Consider the following 18,447-nt stretch of genomic DNA (forward strand, 5'->3'; position numbering starts at 1 on the left):
TCCATTGTTTGCATCTAACATCCTTACGCCGGTCAAGTTTAAGAAATATACTGAATGTGGCATAACACACGAGTCTACCAGAACCGGAGAGGGAGAGTTGCCATGTTCAAACATGATTCATTTACTGCAAAGCTGGCAATGCTGTTGTGTCAACGATGATGCCACCAAACTGATCAGATCCTAGAGGAAAGCTCATCATGAACTGCATTTCTCCATTGATCGGAACAAAGTTATATCGCCATGAGCCCATGATCGTGTCCACATCAGGGAATATGTTATCTAACCTAATACATTAGCACACTGCAGCAATCTTATACACAAAATGCATGCCAATCTTAACTACAATCCCTCTAGCTCGATTCAGAGTGCCTACTAGGAAGGGTGTGGAGTCCAGCTATCCAGCCTAAATGGTAGTGTACAATGCCTTCGCTGCTAATCTCACTTTTCTGCTGCCATGGCAGGATGAGCCTTATGCATGCCCTGTGCTATTATGCAGCAGTTAACACCAGCTCAGGACGGACCAAAATTGGCTGGAGTATGTGCGCATCTGGGGCGCACCTACGCCTTGTTGGGGAGTCGGCGGAGGGGGTGATGATGCTCGGAGTCTACTTGGCCGCAAACCAGTTCTGTGCACATTTCGCATCAACAGCCAGGTCGACCGACAGGATGTTGGTGCCGTAGAAGGGCTTAGACATGCACTCAACCACTATTGCCTTGGCCACGTCAGCCGACTCGGAAGGTCCTTCGAGTATCACTTCATCATGCACCTGAAAGATGTATCTGTCAATTCTAAATGTCGCAGCTGCCAGATAAGAGGGCAAAGAATTGGAACTAGGTGCGGCATATTCTCGCAGTCAATGAACTCCAAATCTTGAGAACAGGCACCTATTCTGGGATCATCAAATGCATCCCAGTTTGACTAGCCGAAATACCAACAGTGAAGTGGCATAGGAAAACACATATACCATATTACCATACATATTATTACTTTCACTATGAAAGTTCATGCAGTATATATACCTGCAACAGGAGGGTCCAACCGAGCTCCTTAAGACGAGTGTTCCTTTCTATCTCAATCATTGCACACATGGCAACATCTGCTGCACTGCCCTGTGATTTTACAGAAAAGTACAATTTCAGTTAAATCAAGCTTGACCATTTCTAAATTTGAAACTGGACAAGAATTACCTGTACAGGGGCATTGATAGCAGCACGCTCGATGTGCTTCCATGTTTTGGAGGTTACAGAAGAAATGCTGGGGAAACGGCGAGAGCGTCCAAGCAAAGTATAAACTTCAGACTTCTCATATGCTAATTCTTTCTGTTCCGTCTGCCATGCCAAAACTTCTTTTCTGTCACTGTACCAGAGATCCAGTGTATCCTCTGCTTCCCTACGTGATACCTGCAAAGGCAACAGATTACAACTTGCACGATATTTTTGGGAAAGCCATAAGGAAAAGAATAAGGTTCTGTTCCATTAATGAGACATAATTTATATCTGCATTCTGTTAATCAGATAACTATTAAAATCATTGAAAATGTTAAAGGTTTCAACAGTGAATCTAGTGAACATGACTAATCACTATTTCTGGTTTCAACAGGCCATTTTTCAACAGTGAACCATCTAAGGCTCTAAGCTGCTGTGTGTGCACTGAAGTTTAATTTCTTGCTATTAACTGAGAGGTGTGTTTGTCAAATTTGTACCTTCCAATCCCGAGCAAGCCCAGCAGCTGTTTTTCCATATGCAATGGAGAAATTGAGCATCTTAGCTTTCCTCCTCTCAGAACCAAACGCATCCTAAACCACAAGTTAACACAGTTCAAATCCAGACAAGTAATCTAAGCTTTACATTTTCTGTATCCAGTTCCATAGAAATGACACAGCATTAAATAGAGCATCGTGTGAACTGAAACAGATTAAAGTTAACACAGTTCGAGGTATTTAATTTAAGATACAATGCAAAAAGAAGAAAAGGGGGTGCAAAACAGATGATACATAAAACACCATCTATTTGTAACTCAAACTAAAGCTAAATTCAGGCTCCAAACAGATGTCACACTTGTACAACCCCCAAAAAAGGAAAGTGAAAAAAGCATTGAATGAAGAGTATACAGGCATGACATCTAAAAACAGAGCAATCATTAAGAGTGTTCACATAGATGTATGTACACCAATAATGGAATTGAGTAATCACAAAATATAAATCCTAAAGGTGATGCTAATTATAGTAAACTCCACAGGATATGAGTTATGGATTCTGATTCTCCACCATGGTTTTTGACTCGCGCGACTATTCGTCGGTCGACGAGTCGCACTGCCAAGGTTGACTCAAACCCCTCGACTAGTCGAGACTAGTTGTGACTCGTCACGAGTCACTACCCCAGAACGACTCATCGACTCGAAAACCATGTTTTCCACTGAAAAAGGGTAATCAGACTACTACTGAATGATGCAGAAAGTGAAAGAGGGAAGGAAAACAAATAAAAAATATGGATGTCAGGTCATAATTAATCCTAAGACAAGAGAACAGTCCACTTTTCAATCCAGAATTCTAGCAAAAGTTTACTTTCCAGACTTGAAAACTGTTTTAGATGGTTTTAGAGTTAGGGTTGAAAAGTGAACCTTTTCTAAATACTACTACTATTGAAACTCAAGTACCTTCAACATTGGCACCGGGGGTTTCTCTTGACCGGGTTGAGGATCCCACTCAAGAAGTACTCTCTTTTCTTCAACGGCGTCACGAATGTGCTGGTACATATTCATCGCTGTCCTGGAATGGAAATCACCGCCAGCTTTGAAGGCATCTAACATACTTTTACAATTAGCAAGATGTGCCAGGATCCTCAGCTCCAGCTACAGGGAACAGAAGTATGTCTTTTTAACTGGATCAGTTTAAAAACATTTGGTGATCTTTTTTGAGTGATACTAGCATACCTGACCATAATCAGCAACAATAAGAGAGTTCCCCGGAGCTGCAACAAAAGCTTGCCGGATTTTGTACCGATCCTTTTCAAGTGCAGGTTGATTCTGCCGTTTAGGAATTATAAAGAGTTCAGTAAGTTATTTGGGTTGTCTATTGTAAATACTACCAACATCTACAATAACTGCCCCAGAATTTACAGCATCTAAAACCATCTGTTAGGTATGACATCAAATGATGCAAACATGATCAGTTTACACATGCTTATTTTCGACAAAGCTCCATTAATTAATAAAAAGGGCCAATGACCACAGAGCTAGCTTGATTGGGTAGTTTTATTTAGCAAGTGTTAGTTACTTGAGGGGTGCCTGAATGGACACGCTAATCATCATGATAAAAATTCTCTGAACAATCGTAGCAGGTGTAAACTTCAACTATGTGCATGGTCATCCATCTGCATATCGGACCTCGGTAATTAACATCAGAACTTTGCTAACCTTGCAGTGCTCGCTCAATAGCGCGCATTGGAGTATCAGAAACTGACACAATCTGAACTAAACCGTACATGAACAATAACTATCACATATTGAGGCTCTATTATGAAGTTTATTTCAATATTATAAATATGCAGATAGACTGTAAATATTCAGACTAAGTCTTGACCTCGAGAACAACATCATATAACACAGGCATGCAAAAACTGCCCTGACAAAAATGCAAAAGACAGTAACCTGTAAATTCGGCGCCCTTGCTGACAAACGTCCAGTTTCGGTGTTGATATTTAACGAACAGTGGATCCTCCCCTCCTTACAGGATATACGATTTCCCTGTGCGGGCAAGAAAGATATTTATCATTAACAACTAGACAGAAAAGTAAGATGACAGTAGCCACTAGAACCAACTGGCACACATTGTCACTGAAGAGGGAAAACTACAGCAATCTACATTACAAAAGTGGAGCCACCTCACCTGTAAGGGAAGAATAAAGTTTGATATCAATGAATCAATAGAGCAGATCTCGCAGAGAGCTGCAATGGCATAACATGCTTCCTTTCCTTCCTTTCCACCTCCAAATGCTTTGTATGCAGTGCCATACGAGGTAGTGTCTTCTACAACATCCACAGAAATTTCTGAATCACTGACATATTCATCATCCTCTGCATCCTCTGTTGTGTAAAGATCAGTTTTCAGTTTCCCAGCCAAACTTCTCAGAGCATCCCCACTGACTGAAGGCCAACCGCTTGCAGTGAATATCTCCGGTTTTAGACCTTCCACAATACTGCAAATTTCAATAGTGCGATGCTTTGGAGCCTTCTTGCCCTCTGTAACTGTGTTGACATTATTTGGGACTTTCAAAGTTCTACTCTTTGGCAAAAATTCACCAGGGTTGCGTCTGCAGAATGATTTAGTAAGAACAAGGGTTGCATGAACACACAAAATATGTAGTCTAGATACAAAAGGTAGACACAGCAAGTCACACTTCTATCTCTTTTTCCTCCCAGTGATTTTAAAGGCACATGGTTCATACCCGATCAGAATTCAAACACATGTGAGATGATAAACATGTCTACATGAATAAATTGACAAAACAATGGGTCAGTGTCTACTTTAACTACGTCCTGACAAAGATCCTAATGTCAGATATTTTCAGAGAAATTGTCGCATTATTTATATATCAAAATCAATATATTAACAGAGACAAGAACAGGGTGATGATCGTACCTATTTTCTATGCCACCAAAGAAGAGTTGGCGAATCTGGGTATCACTATTAACATTCATGTACTTTGCATCAGGGCAATATTTAGATGCCCATTTCTGAAATTTATCTGCAGCTACTTTTCGCTGTGCAACAGCAACTTTTTCAATCTCTGACAGGTAAGAACGGTCGACAAGCATTCCAGCTGTTTCCATTTTTACAAGAATGGCGCCAAAAGGACGCCAGTACTCCTCGTAGAAATCATACAATGAACCTCTGGGGCAACCATCAAAAGTCCAGTGCTTTTTTTCAAGCTTACTTTTCAAGCTTTCATAAAGCCTCAAGGTGCTCATTGAATCTAAAGAAGAATAGCTGATCCACAGCTCTCTGTCCTCTCTTTGCAAAATCTCAACAGACTCTATGGTGGTAATTTTTCCTTCGGAGCCATCTTTTTTAATCTTTTTCCTGCCAAAGATGGTTTTCATTGATCTCTTTCCAATCTTTTGTAGTTCCTTTGGGACCACACCCATGACTCTGCTGTCATTTGTGAGTCCTTCGAGTGAATATCCTCCATCAAGTCTTCTTGAAGAGTCCCAAAGGCGTGCGAGATGCATTGTATCGGCATGAAATCCAGCAACTTTGATTCCATAGTTCTCAATTACATGTTTATCGAAACTATAGTTGTGCCATACCTAGATGAGGAAAACAAGACGTTTGCTTTAGAAAACTCAAGAAGAAGCTAACAATGTAGATGTGTAATCATATAAGTTCATATAAGTAGTAAGGTTAGCTACGAACAATAAAAGACAGTAACATCAGTCCAGACTGAGGCAGCACATTTAGTATTCAACAAAAGGATCTGTGCATTTAGCTTAAACAGCTGATCATGATGCAATCGCACATTTCCTCAACTAGTTCTGTAATTGCCAACTTGCGACAATAATCTTGTTCTTTTTTCCATTTGTAAAGCATTGGGCGTATAAAAGGAGAGCAACACAAGCACAAATGCATCTCCTTGCACCAGAAAAAATAAAAGCAAGAAAGAAAGATGCACCTTCCGGATCGCTGAATCTTCAAAAAAGGGAACAAACTCCATGAGGACATCCCTTCCACCATCCAGTACATCCACCCAAATACATGTTTTACCATTTCCAAAATCAGCTTCAGCATCAGAACTGGCAGAATAGATGCTAAAGCATGTGACATCTCCATGGCCAACTGGTGTCTCTTGTTTAACATCAATATTTGACACCTGCATGGCATTGTGCTCGCATGAATTATGATGCTAGCTAGAAACCAGGATGAGCTCAAAATGCAAGAACTTCTCAACATAGCTCAGTTTCCTGTACTATTATATATAAGTGAATCAAGATGACAGGGGACCAACTCATGCCGTTTACGATTAATGAGGACACCTATGACTTTTACCCTTTGTTTGGCATGGATAATGAGAACTAAGAAGTAGCAAACTGTATCTGAAATATCTGGTATGGGGTGTGGAATCATATGTAGAACCAGGAAACCACATAGTGAAGGAGGCAGTTTCAAGTAAAACTAGTATCTAGTGTCCAGTTGAAAATGTTAATATTAGACAACAAGTAATTACAGATAAACGTGAACATAACCAATGTAGTCAGGAATGGTTTTTATGCTTTACCTCTGTGTCACATGCATGAATAAAGCTCTTGTACTTTGTGGTAAGTAACTGAACAACGCTCCTAGCTGATTCGACCGTGTCAACCACCAGAACTTTGTCGTAGATGGTAGCAAGAGCCTTCCGTGCATCTTTAGCCTCCTCAGACAAGGGGGCTTTAGCTGGAGGAGGCTGCACCGCTGTCTTGGCTGTGCATTCATGCTCAGCTCCATTATAACCATCTATAGCCAAGTCATCAAACTGAGGGATCTTCTTGACTTTACGAATTTTAGGGCTCTTCTTGACTTTACCAGTATTTAGAAGAGAATCATCAATCTCGGAGCCATTAGGCCAATGCATCTCTACCTCAGAGCCACTTGGCCTGTTTGGCAGTTTGATGTCATCATTAACCACAGTTTTGGCTGTGCATTCATGCTCAACTTCATCATAACCATCAGCCTTGCCATCAAACTGCAGGCCCTTTTTGACTTGACGAATATTTGACAGAGAAGCGTCAATTTTGGAACCGTTAGGCCATTGGATTTCCACTTCGGAGTCACTAGACCTGTTTAGCGGTTTGATGTCATAATCCACAACACTGGTCAGTGCTGACACAGCACCTGCAGTGGGACTCAACACATGTTGCTTTGCCAATTCCATATTGGTGTGCCTATTTGCAAGAGAGTTAGGAGCCATTCTTTCTCTTACACCGTACAATGGAGACTGGTTGGAGCTCTTGTAATCTTCCAAGGGATCATGATGAAGATTTCCTGGTCGCAGAGCATAACCATTATAAACATTGTTCATGACAGCATTGGTGGTTTTGATGGAACATATCCTCTTGCTCTCCTCTTTCCATTCCTGCGCACTGCTCTCCACATTGAAGTTGAAATATACTCCAGGTCTGAGGGCGCTATTGTCGTTGATTCCAAGGCCTGAACTATGAGAGTATCCCTGCCTGCCAGTCATAATCATTTCTGAAGTTAGGGACAGAGCACCAAGGCAATGCATCAAACTTAATAGCTCAAATGTCAGCCCAGAGGGTAAGATGCAGCAGCTCAAACGTCGCCCCAGGGGCACAGATGCAATGCAATAGTTCAACTGAAACCCATACAGGCTACAAAATATATGTACTACAAGGAGTATCAAATGGTAGCTCACTGTCTCGGCGTTGCTTGGTAAAAAGCAAGGGCGTTAGCTCAGAAAGTGACACGGTAACACACTACTACCCTTCCAGCAGAAACACCACACAACCAGCAATCAATCACGGCCTTAGTGCATCGCCGTCAACACCAGCATCGGCCTAACCTAAAGCAACACCCAATCGAATCACCCTAAGCATGGCGTACTACCCAACAATAAATTATAAATGTATGATTGACACCCACCACGACGGCACCATCGCACAAGCAAACGGCCAATAAGCGCGAGCTTTGCAGGAACAATAATTAATTAAGCAGGCAGCAGCGGTAATTAAAAACGAAAAATGCTACGGGGACGGGGGGGCGGGGGCTACCTCCTGCCGCCGAGGAAGTGCGAGGCGCGGCGGTGGTGGCGGAGGAGGGGGGAGAGGGTCCAGAGGGGCGCGGAGCAGGGGCACCTCCGGAGCTGCGCGGGCACGGGCGCCGGCGCGGCCATGGCGAGGGAGTGGACGAGCCGCCTCAGCCTGCCCCCGCCTCCTCCGCCGAGCCCTCCCGCTCCCCCGCCGCCGCAACCGAAGCCGCCGCAGGGCGCCGTGTTGGGCAAGCGCGGCTACGAGCAGGCCGCGGCGCGCGCGAGCATCAACGGGCTGGCCGGAGAGAGAAGCCGCGACCGGAACAGCGGCGGCGCTGGCGGCGAGCGAGAGGAAGAGGGGAGGAGAGGGGGCGGGGGTTTGGGGGCTGGGGGATAGGGGGGTGTGGGGAGGGAGAGGCAGGGTTTACGGCCGCGCGAGGGCGGAGGGAATCCACCCCCGTATCTGTGGCCGCTGTGGCTGCACAGCGGGGACAGCGTCAGCGCTGCCGCGGTGCTCTCGCCCTTTTTTTCTTTTTTTTTCTTTTTCCCTCTACGTGAACACGCTTGCCGCACCCAAATGGCCAAATATGTCTCGCCGTCTTGTTCTTTTCCGTGTGGCGTGCTCACCATCGAGCCTCGAGGGGCAAAATCGATAAATTTGACCTAAAAAACAAACTAATTCATAAACTAAACTATGTTTAAAAAAATAATACAGCTGACCCTTTTATGTGACGCATTTGTCTTAGGCGCACCATGTGGCGCCTGAGACCTAGTGTGGTGCCTAAATCATAGACGCCACACTACACTGTGTGACGCCTAAGACAAAGACGCCACACAGTGTAGTGTGGCGCCTGACTGTCGGGCGTCACACAAAAAAGGTCAGGTGGATGAAAAATTTCCAAACATAGATCAGGTTGTGAAATGTTTTGGCTCTTGGATTAAATTTGTCAATTTTGCCGCCTCGAGGCGGTCGTGGCTTTTTACAGGGCGTCGTGGATTTTAGCATTTTAGGGCATTGTTCGGTTAAGCCACTCATCAGGTGAATTGGAGTGATTGAAGGGGGTTAAGGGGAATTTGATCTAGATGAGATTTAATCCCTGTCAATATCTATCAATCCCATCCATTTGTCATGCAACCGAACAAGGTCTTAGGGGTTATATGACGACTGTTAGGCGTTATTTAAATGTAATGAAGGTAAAAAAAACATCCGACTTCTGAATTCTATGATATGGACTTCTCTAAGAGTCCGATAGAAGTCAATGCAACATGGTCTTCTCTCCTTCTTTCTTCTCATCACAGAACATCGCACACATAACCTCGCATGCGTAGCAAGCTCCGGTGGCATCACAGAACACCGGCAGCACTAGCTCGTAGCAACCCCGACGGCTTGGCAACACCGGCTCACAACAAGGCGGAGCCGTCACATCATCACCGGAGTAGCTCAAGCAGTCATTGCAGCATCGTCGGAGCAATCCGAGCCGCCATCGCAGCATCGTCGTCGTAGTAGTTGAGCCATCGTCGCATCACGGGCTTGCAAGGTCATGGCAACGCCGACTCGCATCATGACAGCCATGGCAGCACAGCGGCATCGTCGCAACAGTTGAACCGCCGTCACAACACCGGCTTGCAGCATGAAGGTCATGGCAGCACCGACCCACAGCGTGACGGCCATGGCAGGGCGGCAGCGATGTCACGACACCAATGAAGCGGAGTAGCATCATCTCACGGAAGCAGCTCCGCCAGCTCCCCTTGCAGCGTCGTCTTCATGCGTCGGCGGCGGCCGTCGCAACAGCAACTCCGCCCCTCTATTCCGATCATGATCGGTCGCTCACACAGCAAACACGACGGCGACGGCGACACCCCTGCCCCGCAACTGTAGTGAGTTGTAGCCATCGTCCGGCTCGCAACACCGGCAACCCCATGCAGCACTAGCTCACATAAGTGCTTGCGGACTCACAACTCAGGCATCCCCCGTGTCTTGCGGGAGATGTAGAGCCGCTTCTCCGGCGAGATGTGAAAGGAGAGAGAGGGAGATGAGAGAATGAGTATAGGAGGTGCTTCGAATGGAGATAGGAAAAGGGAAAAGAGGAATAAGAGGTAAATGGACCCACTGGACACGTGTCGCTCGTGCAACGCGGTTGGCGATGGGATTGCCTGCATCCGGCTGAATACATGTAGTTTCCTTATAAGTAGGTGTCATTGGCTGTTTGGAGCATTAGTTCACTGGCGGTGGAATGGCACGATGATGGAGTGTGCCATGTTTTTTCGATGGGGTGTTGTGGTTGATTGGTCATTTGTCAATTTTGAATTCGTAAAGATGAATGAAACCATGAAGTTTTTGGATGGTTGTGTTTCTTAATCAGGATGACACGAGGTTCACCGATAGAATATATGCAATCTAATAAATAGATGTGTTGTGATATGATCAGAGCATGACTCGTTTGGTCACGTTCTGGTGACATGGTTGCTCGGACACTTCAGAATTTAACGGATTTATTCCTTAATGTCAAGCATCGTTTTATACCATGCTTTGCGACGAAAAAAATGTGTGCACTTTTTTGTGAAGCCAATAAATATGGTAATTGTATCGTGTATAGCTCGGTAAAATTAGGAATCAACATGTGCAAATAGTCACACAAAATGAATATTTACAAGAAATATCTAGCCACCTAGGGGGTAATGAATTTTATGAGGTGAAGAAAAACAGAAATATCAACAAGAATTTAGAAGAAAATAGACACACAAAACTCTAGCAATATATGAGATTTCTTGTTAAAACAGGTAGTGACTCTATCAATTTCCATGCTTTTCTAGAATACCTCTACTTGTTGGGAATATTTCTGCCTTTTCCGATGATTTAGTGGCTGCGTTAAGGTGTTTTAGAGGCATTTGTATGGTTATGCTTCTTAATCTAAATGATACGAGGCTCGCCGGTAGAATAAAGGCGGGCTAATAAATAGATCTGCATGGCCACTTTTCATGGACACAGGAAAAATTATTGGTAATGCAGTATCGGTTAGTAAGATTAAGAAACATCACCATCACAATCATAACTAGAGAAAAATGCATAAGCATCACTGATGACTTGAAAATGACATACCAATTGTTGGCACATATATAAGTAGCACCAAACGGGTCACCACTTTCGCTACAAAATGTCAATCTTATTTTAATATTAGATCAATATATTTTATTGTTATTTTTGTTCTACCAACCATACTTGGTCTCTTGACTTAGTGTCAAAACCATCTATATCCCATTTGCCAAATTGAAAGTGTTTTCGTAATGACGGTTCAGCATAAAAAATTGAGGAGAAAATAGAGGGGAGATATTTTTTATATGTAAGTGTGTTTTAAAAGGAAAAATGGTGAAAATTTATAAAGGAAACAAATACAAAAGTGGATTTTTGGAAAATAAAAATAAGAATGTAAATGAATATTTAGAAGAAAAAAATATAATGTGAGACAAATAATGAGCTTGAAAGGCAATATAAAGTATAACAAGAAATTATAAAGAAACCACAAAAAATTAACATATATGAGAATTATTGTAAAAATAAATACTTAGTAATTTATAGAATTCCATGGGTTTTCTAAAATATTCCTGATTGTCGTGAATTTACAAAAATCATAGTAACTTTACTGGAATTTTATTTTATTTCCCAAATTTGAGTGTTCAATAATTTTTAGTTTTCTTTACTTTCCTTTATTACTAGCAAACCACATTTGTAAATCGGAAGATTGTGATACAAAACTACTTTAAGGGGTCAAATCCAAATGGTTTGACAATTGAGGGAGGAATATTTATAGTGTTGAAGTAGAGAGAGACCAAACTTAGACTTTGCCAATATTTGAAGGACCAAAATGTACCTTTTCCTTTCATATATAGAATCAAGCCAGGATCTAAATAATCACATGCTTATGTACGACCCACGTCCAAATCCATACATTTTAAGTTTTGAAAGCAAAAATATTTATTTCGTGGGAAGAGTGTGGTTTACAAGACTTTATGTTAAAAAAATACTATCCTCTCTTTTTCCACAACACATGAATCGGCAATTATTTTACCTAAAGTTTGGGGCCCACACATCGCCCCTACAATGTTTTTTGGAAGAAAAAATAGCCTAAGGTAGTTTTTCGTTTGCAACGTTAGATGCAGGTTTTCGACTTAATCCATTGCTGACTATTTTTGTCATTATCCTGCAGAACATATACAGTGAGCACAAAATAAAAGACTTACTTAAAACCATACAAGATGACAACTATTTTTAGGGTTCATCTATGTCTAAGTCGATTGATAATTTGTTTTCATATGTTTCCAAAAAAGTGCAACTTAGCGTGCGCCAAAGATTTTGTAGATATAAACATGAGGGGTTAGCTATCTCAAAACCTCCTTAAAAAAACTATCGCAAAACCTTCCTCAAAAAGAAAAAAAATGGGTGTGGCTAGGTCCCAATCGACCGAGACATAACCAAGCCTCAATCAAGTGATACAACATGAAAAAAAAGAAAAAAAAAGAAGTAATTTTTACACGGATCTTAATGTAAGATCTTACGGATATAGCTTCGACAACAAAGTCTCGGTCAACTGAGACCTAGCAAGACTGAATTTTTTTTCTTAGAACCAACCATGAACAGAAGATTTGGTAGATATAACAAGTGTTTCTAGCCGAGAAACCAACCTTCTCAGTGCACGGACTAGCTAGCGAGGCATAATTTACAAATGAGATGCCATTATATCATGGTGATCGAACACCAGCATAAAAAATCACATACAACTAGATCGGCACATATATTACTCTGCTGTCTGCTCCCTCTGCATCGATTTGCATCCGCCGTGTGCGTACGTGCGCGGGGGAGATCGTCTGAGCTGAGCTAGCTGGAGGGGACGGGGTAGCACTTGCCCTTGCACATGCAGCGGTAGACCATGGGGCAGGGCTCGGCGATGGAGCACTTGAAGCTGACCATCACGCGGTTGCACGGCTTGCAGGCGCCGCACGCGTGCGTGCAGTCCGGCAGGCTCGACCCCGTCCCGTACACCTCCTCCTGCAGGAACCCCGACCCATCCTTCTTCTCCTCCACCGCCGGTGCACCTGGCGCCTGCCCCGGGCGTGCATGGTCATCTGCCAGGAGGAGATGGAAGTTAGCGTCAGATTCTCGTGCGAAGGAGATGGCATTGCACATAGAGATCATTCATGTGGCTGAACTTACCGGGATCTGGTCTGATGCCATCGACCGTGGCGGCGAGCAGCAAGACGGCCGCGAGGAGGACAAGAAGGGGGCGAACGTGGTGAACTCGGGCGGCAAGACCGTGCCTCTTCATCATCATCCCAAGAATCCCCGCGTGCGTGCGTTCCAAGAGCTTGACCTGGTGCACAGACAGTGCACGGTGACACTCACTCAAGAGCAGCCTGCTTTGGAGGGCACGGCGCAACACGACGTGCTCTAGAGCAGGAGCAGGCTGCGGGGTAGTACACGGAGTACGCGCCCCGCGCAGACATATATAGCCGCGTCGGGCGCGGCCATTGATGGGCATGCATGCAGAGGCAGCCGCGGGGATCTTTGATTGTGCGTCACATGATCCCCGGCACGCCACCGGCGGCTCGATCACATGGAACCAATGACCCCCAGCCCTGGCTGCGCCGGGACAATTTTGCAGGCGGGCGAGGCAGTCAGACACACAGAGAGAGAGACAAGCCATTAAACGGTTCTCCCCCTGGCGCGGATACGCGCAGAGGGCTTTCATTTATGGTGCACGGGCACGGGCATGGCCACGCCGCCACGGCCACGGCGCGCGGCGGGAAAACGCATGGTGTCCGTCGTGCGTTCCTTCATTCGAATTTCACGGCGAGCCTGGCCTGCGTCGACGGGCGCGGTCGGAGGCGGTTCGCCGTGAGCTAGCAGACGCAGAGCGGGTGGTAGCCTTGAATGAAGCCGCGGTCATTTACTCTGCTCTCGCCCGCGCCACCGTCGACGACCCACCGCGCACGCGTGACCCTCCTCATGAGCTCTGCGCTCCGAGACTGTGCGTGTACGTCGTCTGGGCAGGCTTTGGCTGCAACTGGAGTGGAACAGGACCTGCTCTGATGGATCAGTTAATGGTCGTCCGTCATGGAGAGAGGAGACAAGTGTTGGCCGGCGGGCGATGGTCCCGTGGATCGTGACGAATCCACAGCTAGTAACTGTTATGAGAAATGCAGAGAATAATCAGGCTCTGTTCTTGGCATGGACGAGAGTGGAAATGGATGCGTCTCAGGTTTTCGTGGTTTCCCACGCAGGAATCCAACTGACAGCCCCAACTAATCGGGTCGTATACAAATATATTTTTTTTGAGCTGAATCGGGTCGTATACATGGGCATGCCAAAGGCCACAGTAGATAATATTACTGGTATATACCATTAAAAGTATTGTATTTTCGTGCAAAAGAGTATAGTAGGCTTGACATACTATGCACAGCTGAAGAACGCTCGGAAGCTTGTATAAGTATGGAAAAGTACTGACTCCAACACCAACCGGATCCTTGGCGCAATGGTAGCGCGTCTGACTCCAGATCAGAAGGTTGCGTGTTCGATTCACGTAGGGTTCAATACCCTGAACAATACCGGATTTCTTTTTCATTTTTTGTTATGTTTTTCTTCAGCAATCTATTAAATTATTATCTTTTTACAAGCATCAATCCTGTCATTTTCTATTTTTCATGCAACCAACCACAAAGAGGTAAGAAAACGACGGTTCTATTTTTCTTTTATGGATGAACCAAATTTGTTTTAAAAAATGTGAGAGGCCGACATGTGAGAGGTTGTGATGATTGGATCCTAGAAATCAATGGAGTAGGCTCAGTTAACCATGAGGTGGAAGAGTCTCCATACATCTGGCAAAATGGGCAGATGGTTCATGACGCAAGCCTGGCGTAGCGATGTTGCCAAGCATTTATCCCACATAGCAAGCCACGAAAGAAATTGGCATGTCACACGATTTTTTTATCTCTCATTAGTCTTTGGAAATGAGCGGCGAACTAAACCTATTTGTACCTAATTAATACGTAACAAAGCGGCGGTTGTGGCGCTTTTGCAAAAAAAGCTCCTGCTATTTTTTGCTATTCAATTCACATTGCGGAGGTGTTTGTTTTACGGTTTTTAGAGCATCTTCAACAGCCGCGCTACGCGCCGCGCCTAAAAAACCAGTTTGCCGCGCGCTGGTCGCCTGGTTTGCCGCGTCGCGCAGCGCTGGCTCCAGCGGCAGCTTTAAAATGCAGTGCGCGCGCTCCGCTCCAGCAGCGCGCTAAAATGCAGCGCGCGCCGCTCCAGCAGCTTTCAAATATAGGGCATATGGACACAAAATAGTTTGAAACATTCATCAAAATGCAATGAACATGTGAAATTTTTAACACAAACAAGTTGATGAATAAAAGTCATGCCCACAAGTTCATCCAACCAAGTTCAAAATGCAAACCAAGTTCAAAATACAAGTTCATCCAACAAAGTTGAAGACATAAACACATCAACCATCTTCCTCGTCTTCTTCTTCTTCTTCCTCTTCTTCCGCCGACGATTCTTCCGCCTTTGAAGATGAATCTTCCTCTCTAACCTCATCACGCACCGCATCACGTGTAGCTCCGACGGGCTTGGCAAGTTCTTCAACGGCATTTTCATGGGTATGTGTGTGAGGCACATCGAAAGACATTCCACCCATGGCCGGAGGTGCACCCATGCCTCCCATGACGACCGGAGGTACACCCATGCCTCCCATGAGAGAAGCAAAACTCATGCCACCCATGCCTCCCATAGCGTTGGAGGGTGCTCCAAAGCCACCCATGCCTCCCATAGCGTTGGAGGGTGCTCCAAAGCCACCCATGCCTCCCATAGCGTTGGAGGGTGCTCCAAAGCCATCCATGCCTCCCATGGCGGCCGGAGGTGCACCCATGCCTCCCATGGCGCCGAAGCCACCCAAGCCTCCCATGGCGCCGAGGCCCATGCCTCCCATGCCGCCAAGGCCACCGCGGATCATGGCTCTTTTTTGAATCAAGACTTCTTCACGGGCAAGGTTGACATATTCCTTTTGCGCATCATTGAACAAAGATGTGTCCAAGAAGAACAAGTGCTTTTCCCATTCCAACAACTTAGCTCGCTCCTCCATGCCCACCTTCCTCTCCTCCAATGCCACTTTCCTCTCCTCGGCGGCCACCCTCCTCTCCTCGGCGGCCACCCTCCTCTCCTCGGCCGCCAACCTCCTCTCCTCGGCCGCGACATCTTGGTTCCTTGCCATTTTCCTCACCTCGTTCGCTTCTTTTCTTGCCTTCACAATAGCTTCCATAGCATTTGTGAGCTCATCATCTCCTTTCCTCTTCTTCTTTTCGGTTTTGTCCTTCTTGCACCCATCCGGTCGTTTTGGTTTCGAGTATGAAACCGAGTTGGGTGTGTGGCTTCTCTTGCCGTCATCACTTGATGCATCATCCTCCTCCTCATCATCATTCAACTCAATTGTGCGCTTGCGTTTGTTGCTCAAATGCAAATCATCCAAATCTTCACGCTTCTTCCATTTCTCATCATCCTTCAACACTTCATAGCAATGAGGCAAGGTAAAGATCTTTCCTTTCTTGATCTTCCCCTTCTTGGTTGTCCTCGTCTCTTCTTTGAACAAGTTTTGTGCAATGTTGTACTACAAGAAAAACAAAACAAGTTAGCACTTCGGACACCAAAAACAAGTATGATGAACATGTATGAGATGCCACTTACTCTATCATCCTCGTTTGTGCCACTTGGGTTAAGCTTGTCAACTGCCTTTTGTGCGGCCGCCCACTTTTGACAATCCGAGTTGATTGTCGACCATCGGGACCGAAGTGATCTCTCGGAGCGGTCAATTCCACTCACGTTCTGAGCATCAAAGTATTCTTTCATTCGCCCCCAATAAGCATCTCTACTTTGATCACCTCCAATGGATGGATCCCTCGACACTTGCAACCAAGTATTGCATAGTAATTTGTCATCGTTGGTGGTGTAATTGCCCGCTCTTCCTTTCGGCGCCTCGACAATGCCCTCACCCTCCTCGTCCACCTCAAACTCATGGTCGTCCAAATGGATGTCATTGGTTTGAGACCAATGCGAATTGTTGGACCCAACACCCATTGTTGACATGTATGCATCATCGTTGAGACTACAAATGCAAATATAAGCTATCTATATGATGATGCATTGAAAAAATAACAAGAAAATAAAAGTTGGAATTTTTTTCACCTTGGGAGCATTTCGTCGAACACGTGGTGCGCGTCAGCCGCCGGCTCAAAGAGTGAGCTCATCGGTGCTTCGGTAGACGCCGCGCCCGTCCGCCGCCCTGCAAGCTTCTTCTTCGCCTTCGAGCTGCCGGAGCCGTCCGCCGCCTTCTTTTTCGCGAATGTTTTTCCTTTCTTCGGCTCCGACGCATGGGGAGCTTTGACGGCGCGGCGGCAGCACGGGACGGCACCGGCGCGACGCCACCCGTCGGCGTGGTCATCCGCGGCGGTAAGAAGAGGCTGCGCGCGAGGCCGACGGTCGGCGGAGCTCCGGCGGCGGCGCCGGCGGGGGCGGGAGGGTCGCGGCTGTACAGCGGGGTCAGCGGGGCGCCGGTGTGCGCGTCCATGGTGGCCGGGGCGCTGGCGCCGGCGCGCGCGGGTGCGAAGGAGGAAGGAAAGGGCAAGTTCGCGCGCGCGCTCGAATCTGCCGCGCGCGGAAGTGGACGCCCGAAATTAACCGCGCGGGATGAGGCTATGGCCAGCGCGCCCAACTCGTTTTAGCGCGCGCGCGTTTTTTGCGCGCCCGCTGGAGCTGTCGGCCGCGTTGCGCGCGCGCTATAGTCCCTTTTTTTGCGGCGCGGCGCTAGTATAGCGCGGCTGTTGGAGATGCTCTTAGACCGGTACCTGATTACAGCGCTACCCAAATCCGCTCCCCGTGTTTGATTGAGTTACACTGTTAATGAATACCACATAATCTAATTACACTGCTATACAAATCCCATTACGCCCACCATTGGCCGTAAAGCAATCCCATCCCGATCCGCTATTCTCGCTCAAGTCCTGTTTCTCTTATTGTTCCGTCAAAGAAGTGAGAATCCATCCATCAGTTGAACCATTGCCAGATCTTTCTCTCTCTCTCATTCAATCCGCCATCGCCCTGTCGGAGCCTTGCTGGAGAACCGCCGCCGCCGCCGCCCTGTCAGAGCGTCGTCGACTCCTTGCCGGAGAACTGTCGCCGCCTTGCCGGAGAACCGCCGCCGCCGCCCTGCCGCCATCACCAACAGCGACACCAGCAGCAGCGCCACCTTAGCTTGTTGTGCATGCCCGGTGACCTATCCATAGAGCAGGAGAATCACGCGACGGTAGCCTACTAGCCTACTTTTTCTTGTCTCTTGAATCACTACGTTCTCTGTTACCGTTATTTGAACGAACCAAACAAAATTAGAAATTCTGCCTGCTTTCAGTTTTTATCCCACCTCGCTCCTTTCAACTAATTCTTATCAATTTATATACATTTAAAAATTATCTGTAATATCAAACAGCCTCCTCAAAAAAAACAAGAATCGAAAGGAAAAGAGACACATGGGAGGGGACGGGACCTACGGCGACGCTACGACATGGTCGTGCCCCACTGGCCCCCGGTCGGGCTCCCTGCGGACGCCACGTAGTGTTGCGTCCGTCCGTAGACGCCCATGGTGCATCCTCCACGAACCATC

General features: G+C 46.1%; 2 protein-coding genes and 1 non-coding gene across 3 annotated transcripts; 1 reads left to right on the forward strand and 2 right to left on the reverse strand.

Moving 5' to 3' along the window:
• Positions 1–181: 181 nt before the first annotated feature.
• On the reverse strand, positions 182–7,915 carry LOC123428218 (DNA polymerase I A, chloroplastic-like). Its single transcript, XM_045112406.1, has 12 exons — positions 7,767–7,915; positions 6,275–7,208; positions 5,672–5,869; positions 4,642–5,309; positions 3,889–4,312; positions 3,651–3,746; positions 2,934–3,026; positions 2,658–2,852; positions 1,704–1,796; positions 1,189–1,401; positions 1,021–1,110; positions 182–767 (listed from the first exon to the last, which is right to left on the reverse strand). Exons 1-12 carry the CDS (start codon positions 7,886–7,888, stop codon positions 606–608), a joined length of 3,288 nt encoding a protein of 1,095 aa, XP_044968341.1. The 5' UTR covers positions 7,889–7,915; the 3' UTR covers positions 182–605.
• Positions 7,916–12,303: 4,388 nt separating this feature from the next.
• On the reverse strand, positions 12,304–13,197 carry LOC123431114 (protein EPIDERMAL PATTERNING FACTOR 2-like). Its single transcript, XM_045114948.1, has 2 exons — positions 12,954–13,197; positions 12,304–12,865 (listed from the first exon to the last, which is right to left on the reverse strand). Exons 1-2 carry the CDS (start codon positions 13,069–13,071, stop codon positions 12,618–12,620), a joined length of 366 nt encoding a protein of 121 aa, XP_044970883.1. The 5' UTR covers positions 13,072–13,197; the 3' UTR covers positions 12,304–12,617.
• A 1,060-nt stretch (positions 13,198–14,257) lies between these two features.
• TRNAW-CCA lies at positions 14,258–14,329 on the forward strand. The gene has a single exon. It is a non-coding gene; the product is annotated as a tRNA-Trp (tRNA).
• The last annotated feature ends 4,118 nt before the right edge of the window (positions 14,330–18,447 follow it).

This window comes from Hordeum vulgare, chromosome 2H (genome assembly GCF_904849725.1).
Source record: "Hordeum vulgare subsp. vulgare chromosome 2H, MorexV3_pseudomolecules_assembly, whole genome shotgun sequence".
NCBI lineage: Eukaryota > Viridiplantae > Streptophyta > Magnoliopsida > Poales > Poaceae > Hordeum > Hordeum vulgare.

What these genes read in the sequence shown, in the direction of transcription:
- LOC123428218 (XM_045112406.1), bottom strand. Translation starts at nt 7,888, where the DNA reads ATGGCCGCGCCGGCGCCCGTGCCCGCGCAGCTCCGGAGGTGCCCCTGC. An exon ending in ACTTTATTCTTCCCTTACAG is followed by an intron (nt 3,747 to 3,888) that starts GTGAGGTGGCTC and finishes TTGCCCGCACAG; the next exon opens with GGAAATCGTATATCCTGTAA. An exon ending in CTATCAATGCCCCTGTACAG is followed by an intron (nt 1,111 to 1,188) that starts GTAATTCTTGTC and finishes GTAAAATCACAG; the next exon opens with GGCAGTGCAGCAGATGTTGC.
- LOC123431114 (XM_045114948.1), bottom strand. Translation starts at nt 13,071, where the DNA reads ATGATGATGAAGAGGCACGGTCTTGCCGCCCGAGTTCACCACGTTCGC. An exon ending in TGGCATCAGACCAGATCCCG is followed by an intron (nt 12,866 to 12,953) that starts GTAAGTTCAGCC and finishes TCCTCCTGGCAG; the next exon opens with ATGACCATGCACGCCCGGGG.